We start from the raw sequence: 20,376 nt of genomic DNA on the forward strand, positions 1-20,376 counted from the left end.
TACTCTAAAATAAACACACCAAAACCTGACTCTCTATATTTATTTATTTTTAAAGTATCTTGGACCGCTTCAACTCTAGGTCATATGAGGCACATCCAATGTCCTCATTCCATTCTGTAGAGTCACTTTCCCGTATCAAGTGTTTAGTGTTAAGAAGATATCATTCTTCCCCTTGTGCATATTTCTGTAAAATTAAGTCAATTTCAGAAAGTATAAAGATTAATAAAAGTTAATGTATCGATCCCACTTATTATGGGTCTACTCAATATTTTTTAGCTGATTTGTAAATCTTTGGTAAGAAATCAAAAGTGGGAACTTTATGACAGCATTTTGTATGACTATATCACTTGTTTTCTCTATTTTTAAATAGGTAGATAATAGCCTCCTTATTGCTTAAGTTAGAATAAATTTTTGGAGACTGTTAAAAAAAAAAAAAAAAAGGAATACAGTTGTTCTAGATCTTTCTGCACCATATTAAAACATGCTTCAATTTGGCTGCAATTTTAATTTGGAATAAAAGAAAGTCCTGGTTTATTAAACCTGGATAAAATGCAGTTCTATTCTGATACAGAAGTTTGATTAATGAAGTGCATGACCGGTTACTAGAACCATTGACCATTTTTTAATTTAAAAAAATCTTTTAAATCTGTTAATGGACATAAAAAATAAATAAAAATAAATATATATCATGAATAATATGATAAGAGAATACTAAATGGCAGCAGGTGGGGGCCTTATTATAATATTAAAGGTGGGTGGAGTAGAGTTCCCCCACACATTAGCAGTGAGTAGGGACTCTAATTAATACATAAATAAGGAAGGGTTGACATGCTCAGGGCCGGCCTTAGGCATTTAGACGCCCTGTGCGAAAAATCTTCACAGCACCCCCCCCCCCCCGTCATCCATGTATGCTGTAATGTTTGTGTTGTCTGTGTATGTGATAGTAGGTGTGATGACGGTGTGTGTGATATGTATGCTATGTGTGATATTTGTAATGGGTATATTAACAGTGTGTGATATGCGTGTATTGGTTGTATGTGACACACACACACACACACACACACACAGAGTCAGACGGCCATACACACACACAGGAAGACAGTCAGTCATACACACAGACAAACACGCAGACAGTCATACACACAGACACACACAGGCAGACAGCCATACACACATAGGCAGACAGCCATACACACAGAAGCAGTCATACACACAGAAGCAGTCATACACACAGAAGCAGTCATACACACAGAAGCAGTCATACACACAGAAGCAGTCATACACACAATCACACACACAGAGGCAGACAGTAATACACACAGACACACACACAGAGGCAGACAGTAATACACACGGACACACAGTGGCAGTCATACACACACACAGACACACACAGGCAGACAGTCATACACACACACACAGGCAGACAGTCATACACACACACACACAGGCAGACAGTCATACACACACACACACACACACAGGCAGACAGTCATACACACACACACACACACACACAGGCAGACAGTCATACACACAGACACACAGAGGCAGACAGTCATACACACACAGACAGTAATACACACAGGCAGAGAGTCACACTCACCTGACAATCCCACAGTTACCTGTGGAGTTCATTGTGGAGGCAGTGCAGCTCCTGGTGACTGTTTGGTGGGGAAGCAGGGACTCCTTCCTGCTTCCCTTGCAGCAGTTTTCTGGTGCTTTTAGCTCCGCCCCCGCTGCAAATTTGAAAAAAAAAAATTATTATTTTTTTTTTTTTTAAATCCCGTCCGGCTGTGCGGCCGCACGGCGCCCCCTGCTACATGGCGCCCTGTGCGGCCGCACAGCTTGCACACCCCTAAGGCCGGCCCTGGACATGCTATGGCATCTCCTCCGCCCCTCCCCCGCCATTTCCCCTCGCCCCCCCTAGCCCCCCTTAAATTCTAACAGTTCTGATTTAGTTAGTAGCTAGTTGGATGCAAGAAAAATATTAAGGAATAGACCTTAATGGTCCTCTTAATCACACAATTTCCTTAAAAGGACAATGTGAGCACTGTAACTGGTTCATATCTTTGAAATGGTTATAGTGTATGGAGTTCAATAGTGCTGGTCTTCCATTCTGCATTAAACGGTTTTACATTTTTATTTTTTTTAAAATAATTTTTGGAATTGTGTTTATGGAAGGCTGTGCAAGTCACATGCAGGGAGGTGTGACTAGGGTTCATAAACAAAGGGATATAACTCCTAAATGGCAGATGATTGAGCAGTGAGGCTGCAGGGGCATGTTCTATACACCAAAACTGCTTCATTAAGCTAAAGTTGTTCAGGTGACTATAGTGTCCCTTTAAATGCCCACATTATGAAACAACCCCATAATGTAAAACTGCAAAGGACTGGTGATTGCGTTATCCATTATCTTTTCTACATGAATTATGCAACAAACATTTAAAGGAGGTTATACTGAAACTACATTATGCTCTCTTTAAGATCTGCACATTGTTATTGTTTGTTTTGTACAGTTTTAGGTGTAAAAATCTATGGGGTTAAACATTTTTAATTGCAATGCGTATTGAGCAGTGGTGAATGATAACTAATCCTATGATAATACCCTATATCCCAGGAGTTCAATATAGCATTAATATAAAGAAAATTACCTGAAACGCTTGCTTTATATATATATATATATATAATACCGTCAAGAAACAAGAGTTCTGCTAAAACAGAAAACCAAAAGAAGGTAAGATGGAAAGGGGAAACATTAAGAACACATTTTTATAATTGTCTGTAAATCAACTATTATTTCCATTGCTCAAGGAATAACCCAGCTTTGTAGGGGACAAAGAAGTTATAGTACATTTTTTTATTTTGGGTTTGATATAATTGAACATAAATGAAATATTAGTTATGATAGTTGAAAATAATTAATTTTTTATGTAGTTCCCCTTATAATACCAAGGCAGTATAGATAGTATGATCACTATCAATTTTACAGATATATGTGCAATGGTATATTTATTACCTCTAGACTTCTGATCTCTGTTATCAATCTCAAATATATAATTGACTTTATTCTTGTATTTTTTTAAAAATTTTTAACTAGTATTCTGTTCCTTTTGAAGATATTAACAATCATAAGTACTTAATATGCTTATGTATTTTTAAACAAATGGAGGTTTTTAGTTACCTCCAATGGCCATGAGGTATGCCCACCTTCCACGTCAAGGCAGACCTTTTAGGTGGGTCCTAACTCTAACCATTCACCTTGCTTCCTTGAGCTTCTTGCAAAGATATCTCTAATGAGACAGATAGGGGTATTTTTTATATATACATCCCTACATGCATATTAACCCTTAATAGGGAACACATAGGATGGGCAGCAGCATTATAACTTAGCTGTGTGATACAAAAGTGAATACAAATACAAAGAAACAAGTCCTGCGCTCAAGGTAAATGGTTAGAGTTAGGAAGCAAGGTGAACGGTTAGAGTTAGGACCCACCTAAGAGGTCTGCCTTGACGTGGCAGGTGGGCATATCCTCTCACAGCCATTGGAGGTAACAAAAAAAACTCCATTTGTTTAAAAATACATAGGGATGTGGAAAGAGCGCAGGTAACTTTTTTCTTTTGGTTTTTACTATATGTATTTGGGCTGATGTGTACTATGGTCATTGCTGCCACCCAGGCGTAATGGGAGTTTGAGCGCAGGACTTGTTTCTTTGTATTTGTAATCACTTTTGTATCACACAGCTAGGTTACAATGCTGCTGCCCATCCCATGTGTTCACTATTAAGGGTTAATAAGCAAGTAGGGATGTATATTAAAAAAAAATACCAATTTCTGTCTCATTAGAGACATCTTTGCCAGAAGCTCAAGGAAGCAAGGTGAATGGTTAGAGTTAGGACCCACCTAAGAGGTCTGCCTTGACGTGGCAGGTGGGCATACCCTCTCATGGCCATTGGAGGTAACTAAAAACTTCCATTTGTTTAAAAATAAATAGGGATGTGGAAAGAGCGCAGGTAACTTTTTTTTGTTTTTTTTTAGTTTTTTACTATTTTTATTTGGGCTGATGTGTACTATGGTCGTTGCTGCCACCCACGAATAATGGGAGTTTGAGCACAGGACTTTTTTCTTTGTACTTAATATGCTTATCTTCTTTCCATTAATCTATATAATATTAACTAAAGCAAATTCAGTAATATGTGCATTTGTAAATAAAACAAACTTTCCATAAATAAGTGTTCCTATTAATCCGCAATTCAATTTAAAGAGAATGTTTTCATTTGTACATTAACAAATTCAAAACCCTTTATAATTTATTTTAAACGGTAAATGGCAACAAAATGTCAGATATTAATGGTAATCATGTGTTGATAACTAGTAATTTTTGTTATTTAATGATCATTTGATGTCAAATAAAACCTTATACGTATATCCTAAATTACATACTAATTTCAAATAATGCATTTCTAATTTTTAACTTACCAACTTCATAGCATCTCTTTGTTTGTTTGAGATATATATATATATATATATATATATATATATATATATATATATATATATAATATATATATATATATATATTTTTTTTTTTTTAATCTATACATATTTATGTCTGGCAGTCATTGTCATGTAGTTATTGAACTTAAAAGAAAGTCCTTTCTGACAAACTGTACATCAGTTTAGGTTTTACCAAATGCCAATGTTTTCCCTAAAATAGGATGGGGTGTTCATTGTTGACTTTATAACATAGAAACATAGAAACATAGAATGTGACGGCAGATAAGAACCATCCGGCCCATCTAGTCTGCCCAATTTTCCAAATACCTTATCTTATAGTTAGGATAGCCTTATGCCTATCCCACGCATGCTTAAACTCCTTTACTGTGTTATTCCATGCATCCACTACTCTCTCAGTAAAGTAATACTTCCTGATATTTTTAAACCTTGGCCCCTCTAATTTAAGACTATGTCCTCTTGTTGTGGTAGTTTCTCTTCTTTTAAATATGGTCTCATCCTTAACTGTGTTGATTCCCTTTATGTATTTAAATGTTTCTATCATATCCTCCCTGCCTTGTCTTTCCTCCAAGCTACACATGTTAAGATCCTTTAACCTTTCCTGGTAAGTTTTATCCTGCAATCCATGAACCAGTTTAGTAGCCCTTCTCTGAACTCTCTCTAAAGTATCAATATACTTCTGAAGATACGGTCTCCAATACTGCGTACAATACTCCAAGTGAGGCCTCACCAGTGTTCTGTACAATGGCATGAGCACTTCCCTCATTCTACTGCTAATGCCTCTCCCTATACAACCAAGCATTCTGCTAGCATTTCCTGCTGCTCTATTACATTGTCTGCCTACCTTTAAGTCATCAGAAATAATTACCCCTAAATCCCTTTCCTCAGATGTTGAGGTTAGGACTCTATCAAATATTCTATACTCTGCCCTTGGGTTTTTACATCCAAGATGCATTATCTTGCACGTATCCACATTAAATGTCAGTTGCCACAACTCTGACCCTTTTTCAAGTTTATCTAACTTATCCCTCCTGGAATATCAACCTTGTTACATATCTTAGTATCATCAGCAAAAATACATACCTTACCATCAAGACCTTCTGCAATATCACTAATAAAATTATTAAAGAGAATGGGTCCAAGTACAGATCCATGAGGTACCCCACTGGTGACAAGCCCAAGCTTCGAATATACTCCTTTGACTACAACCGTCTCTTGCCTGTGACTCAGCCACTGCCTTACCCATCAACATTGGAATCCAAACTTAAAGATTGCAATTTATTGATAAGCCGTCTATGTGCAACAGTGTCAAAAGTCTTACTGAAATCTAGGTAAGCAATGTCTACTGCACCACCCTGGTCTATGATTTTAGTTTCCCAATCAAAAAATCAATAAGATTAGTTTGGCAGGATCTCCCTGAAGTAAACCCATGTTGTCTCTGATCCTGAAATCCATGTGTTTTTAGATGTTCAACAATCCTATCCTTTAACATGGTTTCCATTACTTTCCCCACTACTGAAGTAAGGCTTACTGGCCTATAGTTGCCCGACTCCTCCCTACTACCTTTCTTGTGAATGGGCACAACATTCGCTAACTTCCAATCTTCAGGGACTACTCCTGTTAACAATGATTGCTTAAATAAATCTGTTAATGGTTTTGCTAGTACACCACTAAGCTCTTTTAAGAACTTTGGGTGTATTCCATAAGGTCCCATTGACTTGTCTTTACTTTTGACAGTTGAAATAGAACCTCTTCCTCTGTAAACTCACATGTAATAAATTACTCATTTGTCCTTTTTCCTAACTGAGGTCCCTTTCCTTCATTTTCATCTGTAAATACTGAAAAAAAACATTGATTGAGGCAGTCAGCTAGACCTTTATCCTCTTCTACATACCTTCCTTTTGTTTTTAATCTAACTAATCCTTGTTTTATTTTCCTTTTCTCATTTATGTATCTAAAAAATGTTTTGTCACTTCTTTTACTGACGTTATTTTCTCTACTGAGTGTGATTTGGAAGCTCTTATAACTTGCTTAGCCTCTTTCTTCCTAATCTTGTAGATCATTTTGTCTTTCTCACTCTGTTATTTTTTTTGTAATTACTAAATGCTCACTTTTAGTTTTTTACTATTTTGGCCACATCTGTGGAGTACCACAGTGGTTTCTTGAATTTTTTGCTTTTAATGACAAGTCTAATGCAATTTTCTGTTGCCTTCGGCAGTGCAACTGCTAGAGTATTCATCAGTTAATTTAGTTTCCGTTATCTAAAAAGGTATCCTCCATTTCTTATTCTAAGTTATGTCTATGATGCAAAATATCATCTATTAAATAATGTGTGACACTGCTTTGTTTATTTGACTGTGTGTAACTCTATTATACTAACAAAATTATGATTCTATTTCAGATATTCCATGGATAGTTGGAATCAGACCAAATTTGATCAATTTATTCTTACAGGATTAACCAATGATCAAGTTCTTCGGGTTTTTCTCTTTGTGGTTTTTCTAATTATCTACATATTTTCATTTATGAGCAATTTTGGTATGATTTTGTTGATAAAAATGCATCACAATCTACAAACACCTATGTACTTTTTTTTGGGGAACCTGTCCTTTGTTGACATGTGTTATTCTTCGACCATCACACCAAAAATGCTTTCAGGATTTTTGATGGAACAAAACTCAATTTCCTTTGTCGAATGTGTTATGCAAATGTCTTTATTTGCGATGTTTGCTACTTCAGAGTGCTTTTTGGTCACAGCCATGGCGTATGATCGTTATGTAGCAATATGCAGACCTCTCTTCTATCATAAACTTATGGACAGTGCTACTTGTTGGTGGATGGTAACAGGTGCCTATTTAAGTAGTTTACTGGCTTCTGTATCCCATACAGTCACTATTTTTAACTTCCCTCTATGTGGTACAAATAAAATAAACCACTTCTACTGTGATATCCCTCCCCTTTTAAAACTTACATGTGTCAACTCCAGTCTCAGAAAAACTGTTGTATTTTCTTTGTCATTAGTAATGGGAATAATTTCTTTCTTTGTGATACTGATGTCATATGTGTCGATAATATCAAGTATTTTAGACATTAAGTCAACTGAAGGTAGATCAAAAGCCTTCTCCACATGCGGATCCCACCTCACTGTAGTTATCTTGTTCTATGGCTCAGTGTTTTGTATCTACTTCCGTCCCAGCATAGGCTTAGACTTGGAGAGCATTGACAAGTTCTTTTCCATTTTTTATACTGTGGCTTCTCCCTTGCTGAACCCTCTTATCTATAGTTTTAAGAATGTTGAAGTAAAAAGAGCAATGATAAATGCTTATGTCCAAAAAAGAAAAGTTTCTTCTGAATAGAAGACTTTTAATCCAAATATTATGGTAATGATGCTATACTACCTAAATAATAATGTTTTACCTAACCTTAGAAATGCAGTATTGTTTTCATAGTTCAGTGTGACCCAGAAACTGGTCAGAATAACAAATAAAAAATATCTCAAATTAAGATATGGATCTGAAATTAATATCAAGCAGATAAAAAAGAAAAACAACAACAAAAATATAGTACTCCACCCCAAATTCTGTAATTTCCAAACATGCAATAAAATGTATAGGCAATAGTACAGTCTATATCTTGTCTTATACAGTCCATCTCTAAGTTGTTAGTATTTGTAAAATACTACAGCTATTACTAACAATAATAAGTGAAAAAAAAATATTTATTGTTTGATACATAGTACTATAATATTGTTTTTCTAGAGTATTTCAACTATAAGGGAACCTTCCTTTCTGCACAATTTGTGGTGGGTTCAGACTTTCATTCTGAGGTGTGCCATGAAAACCTAATCTGTAGGGATGATCCTAGAAGAGAGATATGCAATTAAGCCCATTAAGTCAGTAGGGCTGACAAATTTCTGAATAGATTTGACTTTAGTAAACATGACAATTGTCATTCTGGTCAGAATTCTGCCATGTTCACCAGATTTTGTTGATCCAGACAAAATCTGGTATTTAGTGAATTACCCTGTGAGGCAGTAAACTAGCAGCATTGTATTGGTTTGCACACTGCAAGAAAACAGAATACAGTCTTACTACTGGGAGAAATTGAGATAGTTGGAAAAAAAAATAAACTCAGTATTATTTATCTCAGTAGTTTTAACCACTGGAGATGTGTTCTCTCCTTTCTCCAACATTTTTATTTAGGTATTAATATTTTATTTATTTGCAGTTTTATTTTGTTCTTGTTTTTCACTGTAGAAGAAGCAAGCAAAGAAGGGAGGGAGTGCCTGCCTGTCGGCTGCGAGCCTTAGCCTGCTATGGAAACATGTGGGAACATTTTGATAGTGTGAGGTGGGAGTGATAAGAAAAGTTTGGTGACAGTTGACAAGCGCAAGGATGACCAATCATCTCCACACACATCACAAGGCTTTTCTGTTCCTTGAGGAGAGAGAAGGTTCAGCAGCAGCACCCTGTGTTTGTGCCAGAAATGAGGAGCAAGCTGAAACTAGTCATTAAAGATGGGGGGAGGCATAAAAAATGCCATCAGCTGACTTACTGTACATGTAAAGGGCATTTCAAAACAGCTGTCAAATTAGACGACAAGATGAATGAGCCAACTTATTGCTGTTGAGAGAGCTTCTTGTGTCCTAGTAGAATTAGAAGTAGAAAAATAAAATTATTCAGTATTAGTAAAGAAGTCTGCCCCTGCTCCTTATGTTGTAAATATCGGCAAGTCTACAAAACAGTGAGCAGTCTACTCCACACCCTAATTCAGTAAAGTGTCCTAAATCGGTCCTATTCCAATAATTAATTGGGGGACATAGTGTCCCACCCGAGCACCCATCCAGGCCCTAAACTAAATGGGGGACCTAGTGTCCCCCTCTGGCCACCACCCATGAGTGGCAGTTGGGGTGTCGAAATGACAAAAGAGGGGGTACCTACTGCTTCCCCCCCAGCCCCCACCCATTGACATTGGATGGGGCAACATTTTAAAATATCTCCCCAGGTGACTAGGTATCCTCAAGCTTCGTCACCCCTCCACTGTGACTAGGGGTCCCCAAACCCCTAGTTAACCCCCTACAGTGATTACAAGTCCCCAAGCCCCTAGTCACTCCCAATAAAATAAAACCCTACCTACCCCCTCACTCAAAAAAATAGCGAGGTAAGGGAGGACATTCTCCCATACATATCTGGGAATCAAAATTACCCCCTCCCTAGCGGTCATGGCAAAACATAATTACACTCCCTTAATGCAGCTGTGCAAAAACGATGCTCAAAAGTGGAAAACTGCAAATCTCTCCTGGCTGGGTAAAATGAATGCCTTTAAAATGATGACCCTTCCGCGCCTATTATGTATTTTGCATGTTACCAGTTACAATCCCAAACTCATGGTGTAAAGCCCTATAGTCGGTTTCCAGCTCCTTTATATGGAGCTGTAAAAGACCGAGATTATCACTCGGTCTATTGCAGAAATCTCCTGCTATGGGGGGGGCCTACCAAACATAAGACTATATCTTCAGGCTTCCGTACTCGCCGCAAGCGTTACTTTACAAACCCAAGTGGACAGATACAGTGGATAGATCTGGAAGGGGCTTACTTTAGGAATCAATCCATGACTGACTATATGTGGACCCCCAAATCCCTTTGCAACCCAGAACGGGATTTGCTCCCACACTACACGGCTAACTTTAAGAATGCGGGATTACTTTCTAACCAAACTGGGCTACAGGGATAAAATTCACCCTAAGGCACCGATAACGGTGATTAAAAACATATCCTCAGTAGGTTCCCTAGACAGATGGAAAAAATTGTGTATCACACAGATATACCACTTACTAGATGGACGAACAGTGAAAACATTCCAGGACCTTCAACAGAGAGATATATAATAATATTGTGAGACAATAGAATGTTAATTGAGTAGTACATTGGTAAATGTGGAGATTGATGTTGCAGAGGTGTCTGGCCACCCTGACTAAACCAAAGGCCTTGTCCCTTTGGGCACTTAACCACCTCTCAAAGTGGACTAAATGCTATACCCATATAGAGGCGCACACAACATTTCTCTACCGCTGGTATATGACACCCCACAAACTAAAAAAAATATACCCAGTGGTGCCCACGACATGTTGGAGATGCATGGGGGAGGAAGGGACCTTACTCCACGTGTGGTGGACCTGCACTGGGATACGTCCACTATGGACGGAAGTCCAAGCATTACTAGAGCAATTAGGAGTACAAGGGTTCCTGATGACTGTCTCTACTTGTCTTCTACTGTTATTTGATAGCGATGTCCACCATTCCTGCCACCAAATGATAGCCCTTACCATACTCGCAGCCCGCAATCTGATTGTAACACACTGGAAATCCTAGATGTGTGCATCCCTCACCCAACTTAAAGACAAGCTTCAACAGTTTTATGTGTATGAACGTATGTCATTAGACTCCACGACCAAAACCAGGAAATTCCAGGCAACATTGGCTCTATGGCTGTCCCTGATGGGCTCTAAGGATAGCAGTTGTAGTACCTCTAGTTAACAGTTGCACCCGGTGTGCCAGTTGTCCCCCCAACCTTTATTAAAGCCAAAACACTCTAAACGAGAGGTTGCTTCAAGCCAAATATTTACTCACAGGTAGAGAAACATTTCCCTCTCACTTGAGATACATTCGGCTACTTCATGCCTACAGACTGACAGGGGGATCACCCAAACCCCTCGGGGCTGGAGCCTAAATACTACCATTGTGATTGTCCCTTGGGCTGTTTCACGTCAGACCTAAATGTTCAAGATGTTAATTGTGTTGACACATGTTGCTTGTTTAAATCTTAACGCAACGTTCACTCATCACTGTATCCACTGTATGATATCTAGACAACAACTTCGGATGAACATATAACTATGTTAATTGATTTCTTGTTCAATTCTTGTTCAATTGCAACCGTGTACCACACTGTAACTGTAACCACATCATGACTCTGCAATGGATATGAATGTAAAATTTTCAATAAAACATAAATAAAAAAATAAAAAAAGAATAGTGAGGTGGGGAGCAACAAAATAAATACCTGTAAATAAAAAATAGCCATACTTACCATTTTTTTAGCACCAAAAAAGGCCAAATAAAAATCCATAAATCCTATCGAATTAAGAAAATAAAAAAAGAACTGAAGACAAAAAAAAAATCCATCTTTACCCAGCAAGGGCTCCGCGCAAGGCTAAAAATTTACCTGTCAGAGCACTCCGGTTGGCTTAAGCCAACCAATCAGAGCGCTCTTAATCAAATTGCAGGGAAAAGTAAGGCTTTATAAGCCTTTCCCTGCCCTGTGGAGCTCAGTCTGTACAGAGTTCTCACTGGGTAAAAATGGATTGTTTGTGGCATCAGGATTTTTTTTTTTTGCATTTTTTTTGGCACCCCCACCTTTTGTCACTTAAGGTCTTAGGGCCCCTACTCGCCGCTCATGAGTAAGGCTGGAGCTGGGATGCGGTAGGTCTCCCACCTTTTGTCACTTGGGGCATCCACACGCCACTTGTCAGTAGGGGTTGGGGGGGAAGGCAGTAGGTCCACCCTTTGTCACTTAGGACCCCCACCCATACTTCATGGGTGGGGACTGGGTGGAGGCAGTAGGTCTCTCCACCCCCACTCGCAGCTCATGGGTGTGGGCAAGGGTAATGGAGGCAACAGGTACCCCTGTTTTGACATTTAGGGGGACTAGAGGGGGGAGAAAATATGGCCCCCAAGCCCCGCTCATGGATGGGGGTTTGGTGGTAAAGAATGCGGTCTCACATTTAGTTGAATATTCCCAACTCACGGGGCATGGGTGTGGGTTGGGGAAGGACACTATTCCCCATCAGTTCATTATTTAAATAAATGCCCACCAAAAGGGCATGGCTGGTAGACATGTGCAATTCGTTTCGGTCCAAATTTACCTACCCCCTAATTACCTAGTAGGGTTAGGGTAGGGGTTAGGGGTAGAGTTAGGGAATTGCCAAAGTCCCAAATTCCCGAATTGCCGAATGAATGAAGTGCCGAACCGAACCGAAATGCTGAAGTGCTGAATTGGCGAAGTGCCGAATTCCCGAAGTGCCGAATTCCCGAAGTGCCAAAGTCTCAAAGTGCCGAATTCCGGAAGTGCCGAACCGAATCTAAGTGCCGAATCGCCGAACAAAACCAAGTGCTGAAATCCCGAATTGCCGAAGTTCAGAATTTCAGAAGTGCCGAACCGAACCAAATTGCACTGGCTGGTAGCTCCCTCCTTGTAATAATCTAAACGAAAGAGTGAAGACTGAAATTCAGTCTTCATTTGTTTGTTTGAAATTTCTATTCATTCATTCGTCTTTCTGACGAATGAATAGCCAAAATTACAGTCCGAATCATGGACAATAGCAAATGCCCAAGTGTTAAACTAGGCATGCGCGGGAATTTCACAGCTCTATCTAGATCTTCCCACACAAAGATGGTGGTGCATAGGACCTAGGTCTGGGCATGAAATAAATAAAAAGAGTAAAAAATTATTAAAAAGTGAAAATAGGACTCCTAGGGGCATTTTGGGGTGACTAGGGCAACAATAAAGGGAGGTTAAGAAAAATTGATGAGGCTATGACAGTGCCACTTTAATGCTAACCTAAGGTGAGGAGAAGACAATGAGCCTGCCCTTTTAGCTTACACCCAGCACTATGAAAAAAGGAAATATAGCAATTATCTTGTTTATTTACTGTTTTAGCATGGATTAGGAATTTTCCACGTATTTTATTAAAATATTTTATTATTATTTATTTTATAATATTATTATAAATCATAAATGCCTCTTTTTAACATTTTGGGGTAAACATTTGAAATTAATAAATATTTTTGGATAATCTTTTAAAAAGCTTTTTTCAAAATATTCAAATATCAAAAATATATATATATATATAATCGATAAAAAAATAAATATATATATATATATATATATATATATATATATATATATATATATATATATATATATATATATATAAAAAGTCAAACAATTGTTACCTGGGACAATATAACCACACTGTCTTAATGATAGGAACACCAGACAAATTATATTTCTTTAGCAGATGCAGTATTTCTTTATTAAGAGGTCTGGCAAACAAAAAGAAAACAAACAAAAAGAAAAGCCTTGCTCTTCTGAGCACCGACAGTTTTTACTAACTGCTGTTGGGCGGCTTCCCACTGCCAACGTTACAAAACACAAATTTGAGCACAGACCTTTTTCAAATAAATGTTTATTTTCTCCTTCAAAACATGAAAACTCTTGAGTAGTGAGAAATGCAGTCTCAAACACTGCGTGTCCGTCTCTAGCAGTCTTGTGCTGATCATTGCCAACAGGTGGGTGATCCAGAACTCCTGGACTAGATTGCGCATCTGTTGTGCTGCATGTAAAATGTGGAGTTGAGCACTGCCCCCCCCTTACTCCAAATGATCCACCCCAGGAACCCATATTAAATTGCTCTGTCTAAAACAGACCTTTTTCCTGGAGCTATTATTTCACATATTCCAATAATTTTTGAGAAATATACACTCCATCCATATCAATGCCTTGCACGCTGTCATACTATTAAAATATTTTTCAAAATAATAAATCATTCTAAAAGTTTAGCCAAAAATATTAAATCAGTTGATGACTATATCCAAAAAATATTAAAAGAAAACTCCACTGCCAAATTGTGAAAGAAATAAAAATCACTGTTTATAAGATATACCCCCAATATAAACATGCATTTAATTATGCTTTTTTTCATTAGGGCTATATCTAAGAAGCAGCTTACACAAGCTACAGATCTCTTGTCTGTAGCCTTTGCAAGCCCTCCCAGACATTCTGTGGCTGTCCATTCACAGGCTTCCCAATGCACGTCAATGAGATGTCTTTGCAAGGCAGGAGCTGTGTGCAATAGCTGCCTCTTGAGTTTAGCTCCACTGAGTTAAACAAAGCAGGAAGTAAGAAGACTGGTTGCCTGACTGACAGCCAGGGGGTAACAAAGTGTATTCATAAATAAACTGTTTATGACATTTTCTATTAAAATCTGCACTTTTTGTAAAATGGAAAAAGAGGACACACTCTTAATACCCAAAGCACTTCAGCAAGCTAAAGGGCTTTCGGGGTGTGTAGTGTCCCTTTAAATTGATGCCTGAAAACACACAAAACAATTAAGTGTATAAAACATCACAATGAAGACAGCTCCTGCAACCATTAAAAATCCCCATGCAAAACAACATTATTCATTAATGTCCCTTGAGATAATAAGTGTGGTGACATTTAGGGATTCAAAGTATGATATATACTGAAAATATCATAATAAAACTTGCAATTTGCAGGAGATGCAATAAAGACACAGGGTTATTTACTAAAGTGAGAATTGTCAGGAATTCAAAAAAAGATTTAAGGCCAAAATACCTGAATTTGAAAAAGTTTCCAAGACAATTATGCTTCCAAATCAGCTACTTTGGCTTTGCTTTTGAAATTATTTTTGAATTAACCTTAAATTCCTGATAATTCTCAATGAATAACTCTGTCAGCAATATTTCCTGATCCATTAGCTGAGGCTTCAATTTTCAGAAATGTAAGTACATTTTATCTGTGTTTTACTTTTGTGAAACTGTTAGAACTGCATAACTGATTTTGCCTTAGATACAATGAATGCATGTCAATATTAAAGGGACACTATAGTCACCAGAACCACTAGTTTCATGTAGTGGATCTGGTGTCTATAGCATGTCCCGGCAGTGTTAGCACTGTAAACACGGCTTTTTCAGAGAAAATGCATTTCAGACTAGTAACACCTTTAGTGGTAGCCACTCGGATGGCCACTAAAGGTCCTTCTTGTCCAGTGCTGCACACTGTGCATTCAGTATCTCCACACTCTACATGAAAATGCTGAAAATTCCCCAATTATTTGATTCATCTCTATGAGGAGATGGTGATTGGCCCAGAAATTCTACAGTTTGCTGTATACTTTTGGATCATGATGTTATATTATTGGTGGTAATATGAAAAGTAATAGGTAATAACACTTTTTTTTGGAAAGTCTGCCTTAAAAAGCATAAATGTATTGAACTATTAAATGAGTTGTTGCGAATTGACAAACAGTTAGGATATGTGTGCTAACATGACCGAGTAAAAATAAACTCAGAATGCCTGTATACTAAAATAAATTATATTTGATACCATTTATATATTTTTTTCACTAGCGTTTTAGCTACCAAAACATGATACTCATGGAAAACCAGACATTTTATACAGACTTTTATATTGTAGTGTTTTCAACTACCGGTGGGAAGCAAATTCTTTTGTTTTTCCTATTTGGGATTTTATACTTGGTCTGTGTTCTATGGAACATGATAATAGTTATTATGATCTACTTTGATCACCATTTACACATTCCCATGTATTTTCTTCTGTGCAACTTGTCATTCATTGATGCGTTGTACAGCTCGGTGACACTGCCAAAACTAATGGAGATATTACTCTCTGGCAACAATAGAGTTTCATTCACTGCCTGCTTTGCTCAGTTGTTCTTCTTTTCATCCATGATTTCTACAGAAATCTTCTTGCTAACTGCAATGGCATTTGATCGTTATGTTGCTATCTGTAACCCTTTACATTATACCATGCTTATGAAGAAGAGAAACTGTATCATACTTATAGCAAGCAGTTGGGCTGCTGGTTATTCAAATTCACTCTTTGGCACAATATTTTCATCATATCTATCCTTCTGTGGCTCTAACACCATTAATCAGCTATTTTGTGACATCAAGGTTCTTATGAAGATTTCTTGCGGTGAGACTGAGCGATTCCAAGCTTTGATATTCGTTGAAGCTATTACATTGGGCCTATGTCCATTCTTAGTTATCATAATGTCCTATGGAAAAATATTATCTAACATTCTAAAGATTAACACGACAAAGAAAAGAAATAAAACATTCTCGACCTGCTCATCTCATCTCACAGTCCTTTTCTTGTTTTATGGCACTGTCATCTGTATGTATATGAGGCCACCATCAGCAAACTCGGAGAACTTGGACCACATCTTGTCGGTGTTCTATTTAGTAGTGACTCCCACGTTAAATCCTTTCATATACAGCATGCGGAACAAAGAGATAAAAAATGCTTCTGTGAAGATGTTAACATGCAAAAGAACACTAAAATGTATCCATACTTCATGATATGAAAAGCTCATAATAATTAGTCTTAATAAAAAAATGATGGGAGTAAAAGTTACATTATTAATTCTAAAATGTTGATTTTTTTTTGCTGAGACAGAGACAATGCAGATTACTAAAGTTAAAATTTAAAATGAAATTTAAAAAAATGTCATTGTCTAGGCCATAGTAACTGCATAAAATGCATATATTACATTTGAAATCCACTTCATATTTGTAGTAAATGACCCTTTAAATGTCTAAAAATGATTAAACAGAGCATAGGAGCTGTTATTTTATAATAAAGCAAACTCGGCTATCATAGATTTTTAATTTAAATAATAGGGGTTTATTGTTCACTGAACAATGGGTTGCTGTGACTTAATAATCAGCATAAAGAATTTGGATTAAAAAGAACCTGCAGCTTTTATCTTGCACATCTAGTACATTTGTATGATGGAGATTGGGTGCCAAAGCAGCTAGAGTACCACAGAGTCAATGTTCTTAGCGACTCTAGCTTTTTGAAGACTGAATCTCATACCATACTCATTTAGTCAAGTTCAACAGGTGTTGTAGATTACAGCAGATGGGGTGGTGGAAAATAAAAAATCACTGTCAACCCAAACTGCTATGCACTGCATCTCTTGTAAAATTTTGTGATTGGCTGAGAATAATGGGGATGTAGACAATGAGTTCTATCTCTTGCTCTCTACTAGAGGTGATCTAACATGCTAAAGCTAAGCATTTAGTCTAAATGCTTAGCTAATCCAGAGGATGTGCTACTTAATAAGCATTGTTCTTTTCCTACTAGTATCAGCACTTTCCTAGCAGGGTTATTTACAAGATTAAGAATTGTGTGGGACTCAAGGTGAATTGAAAACATAAGGCCAAAATAGACATACTGGAAAAATTATCCAAGTCCTCTATGCTTCAAGTTTAGCTACTGTAGCCTAATACTTGAAATTCGCAGTGAAAGAGTTAAATTTAACCTTTGGTGTGTTTAGCTCTCCCGCACTTATACATGTGTACTTCTAGTTCCTTCTACGTGCTTGGTCAGCCCTGCACAGGTGTTATCCAGTATTGTGGCAATATTCTACTTGAATGCACTGGATAATTAGAAAACTGTTCTTTGTTGTGGAATTCTTTCAATAGCACCTGCTATTAACAAATGTAATCTGAGTGCCAAGTACAACATCCAAATTCACCTTGGCGAGCGATGAAATTTCACTCTCGTTTAGTGTGCGGCAATGGATAAAACTACTAAAGTAAAATTAATACTTTTAAGACAGCATTCGCTAAACTCATTACAAAAGAAAGCAAGGCTGGTCTATCTTTCTTTTGAAAAGACTGCCAGTTTGATAGATTAATTAAGTGACTGACTGTGTAGTATTCATTAGATGTGCTTTCAGTGCCTGTTCAGGAGAAACCTATGTAATTGGTTCAATAGATTTTATTTACCTTATTAAAGTTTATGATTTGTGTAACCAGCTTCTGTGTGCTTGTTTCATTGTTACTGCATAAGTTAAATGTATCCAACTTGTGCATGTTTGTTCATGTGTTTGTCACATTGCAAGAAAAATACCATATATTATGGTAAGTTAAAGGAACACTATAGTCACCTAAATTACTTTAGCTAAATAAATCCGTTTTAGTGTAAAGATCATTCCCCTGCAATTAAACTGCTCAATTCACTGTCATTTAGGAGTTAAATCACTTTGTTTCTCTTTATGCAGCCCTAGCCACACCTCCCCTGGCTATGATTGACAGAGCTTGCATGAAAAAAAAAAATGTTTCACTTTCAAACATGTAATTTACCTTAAAGCGGCACTGTCATGGCTTAATCTCATTTTTTTTTTAACCCCCCTCCTGCCTCCACTACATCTAACTGACCCCCTAGTTACCCCCAAATGCCCCAAAGCCCCCATAATACCCATTTTTTAATCTTTATTTTCTGCCCCGATCTATATTCAGGACGCCGCCATCTTTGTGTGGGTACACGTCATCTGCCCACACTAGACAGACTGTGAGATTCCCGCACATGCCCAGTGAAACACCTGGACAAGCAAACGGGAATTTCATCTATTCATTCATCCATGAGACAGACGAATGAATAGAAAAATCAGACGAGCAAACTAACATCGAATATCAGTGTTCGTTTGTTCGTTCAGTTTGTTACAAGGAGGGAGCTACCGGCACACAGCTCCCTCCTTGTAATATGTAAAGATAGAAGCGGTCCCCCCCACACTCTATGGGGGTCAATATGACCCCCATAATAGCACAATGGAGATTAAAATCTCCCGAATGCCCCTACTCGCTATACCGTGAGTAGGGGCATGTCCACTAAACAGTGAGCAACCTGTGGCTGCTCACTGTTTAAAAAATATCCTACTAAATAACAATAAGGAGGGGGGACCTACTGTCCTCCCCCGGCCCCCACCCCTAAGCGGAGGGTGGGGGCCCTAAAAACAATAAAGGGGGGGGCCTACTGTCCTCCCCCTGGCCCCCACCCCTGAGCGGTGGGTGGGGGCCCTATATAAGAATGGTGGGGGGGACCTACTGTCCTCCCCCCGGCCCCCACCCCTGAGCGGTGGGTGGGGGCCCTAAAAAACAATAAGGGGGGACCTACTGTCCTCCCCCCACCCCCACCCCTGAGCGGTTGGTGGGGGCCCTGAATAAAAATCCCCCCCAATCAAGGTCACAAGGGGTCCCAAGCCTCTAGTCACCACCCCCCACCCAAATAAAACTAGCCCTTACCTACCCCCCTCACCCTAAAAATAATGAGGGGAGGGATAAAATAACTAACCTGTAAACAAAAATTAAACTTACCATTTGGCGGCGTCTTTTTTCTAAAATCTTAATTTTTCAGTCCCAAAAAAGGGCAAATAAAAAGCCATCATACCCGTCAAACTTAAAATAAAATAAAAAACCCGAGCGCCCCAAAAAAATCTAGACGAAAAAAAAAAAAAACGCTAAAAAAATTAATCCATCTTCACCCATGGAGGGCTCCGCGCAGACTGAGCTCTGCAGGGTGGGGGAAGGCTTATAAAGCCTTGCCCCGCCCTGCAATTAGGCTAAGAACACTCTGATTGAAATCCATGCAATCACAGTGCTCTGTGTCATTTTACACAGCGTGGGAAAGTTCTTTGGAATTTTCCCACGCTCTGTAAAATGACAAAGAGCACTCTGATTGGTGGGCTTGGAATCTAACCAATCACAGTGATCTGTGTCATTTTACACAGCGTGGGAAAGTTCTTTGGAATTAGGATTGATTATGCACTTTTTTCTTAGGTTTTTATTGAATGTTTTGTGGCTGATGTGTTCTATAGTCATTGCTGTGGCATATGGGTAGTGGGAGTCTGAATGCAGGGCTATGTTTGTATTTGCTTTTGTATTACACATCAATGTTACTGTGTGGCCACCCATCCCATGTGTTCACCATTAAGGCTTAATAAGTGTGTAGGCATTTAGAAAAATACCCCTCTCTGTCTCACTTGAATGTTCCCTTTTAGCTGAAAGAAGCAAGGTGAATTGTTAGTGTAGGACTCACTAAGAGGTTTTGTTTTGATGTGGCAGGTGAACTTACTTTTGAATGGCCACTCCAGCGATACAAAAAAAAAAAAAAAACTCGTTTTGTATCCCCTTTTAGATGCAGGATGGACATTTTCCACCATGGGAGTCCTACCTTTAAGGATACATGAC

The 20,376-nt window shown here is 38.2% G+C and overlaps 2 protein-coding genes across 2 annotated transcripts; both read left to right on the top strand.

The window, feature by feature from the left end:
• Positions 1-6,924: 6,924 nt before the first annotated feature.
• Positions 6,925-7,872, top strand: LOC134601757 (olfactory receptor 8U9-like). Its single transcript, XM_063446258.1, has one exon. The coding sequence runs from the start codon at positions 6,925-6,927 to the stop codon at positions 7,870-7,872; it is 948 nt and encodes a 315-aa protein (XP_063302328.1).
• A 7,872-nt stretch (positions 7,873-15,744) lies between these two features.
• On the top strand, positions 15,745-16,701 carry LOC134601758 (olfactory receptor 1496-like). The gene has a single exon (XM_063446259.1). It carries the CDS (start codon positions 15,745-15,747, stop codon positions 16,699-16,701), a length of 957 nt encoding a protein of 318 aa, XP_063302329.1.
• Positions 16,702-20,376: the final 3,675 nt, after the last annotated feature.

The sequence above is a fragment of the Pelobates fuscus genome, chromosome 3 (genome assembly GCF_036172605.1).
Source record: "Pelobates fuscus isolate aPelFus1 chromosome 3, aPelFus1.pri, whole genome shotgun sequence".
NCBI classification, from domain to species: Eukaryota; Metazoa; Chordata; class Amphibia; order Anura; family Pelobatidae; genus Pelobates; species Pelobates fuscus.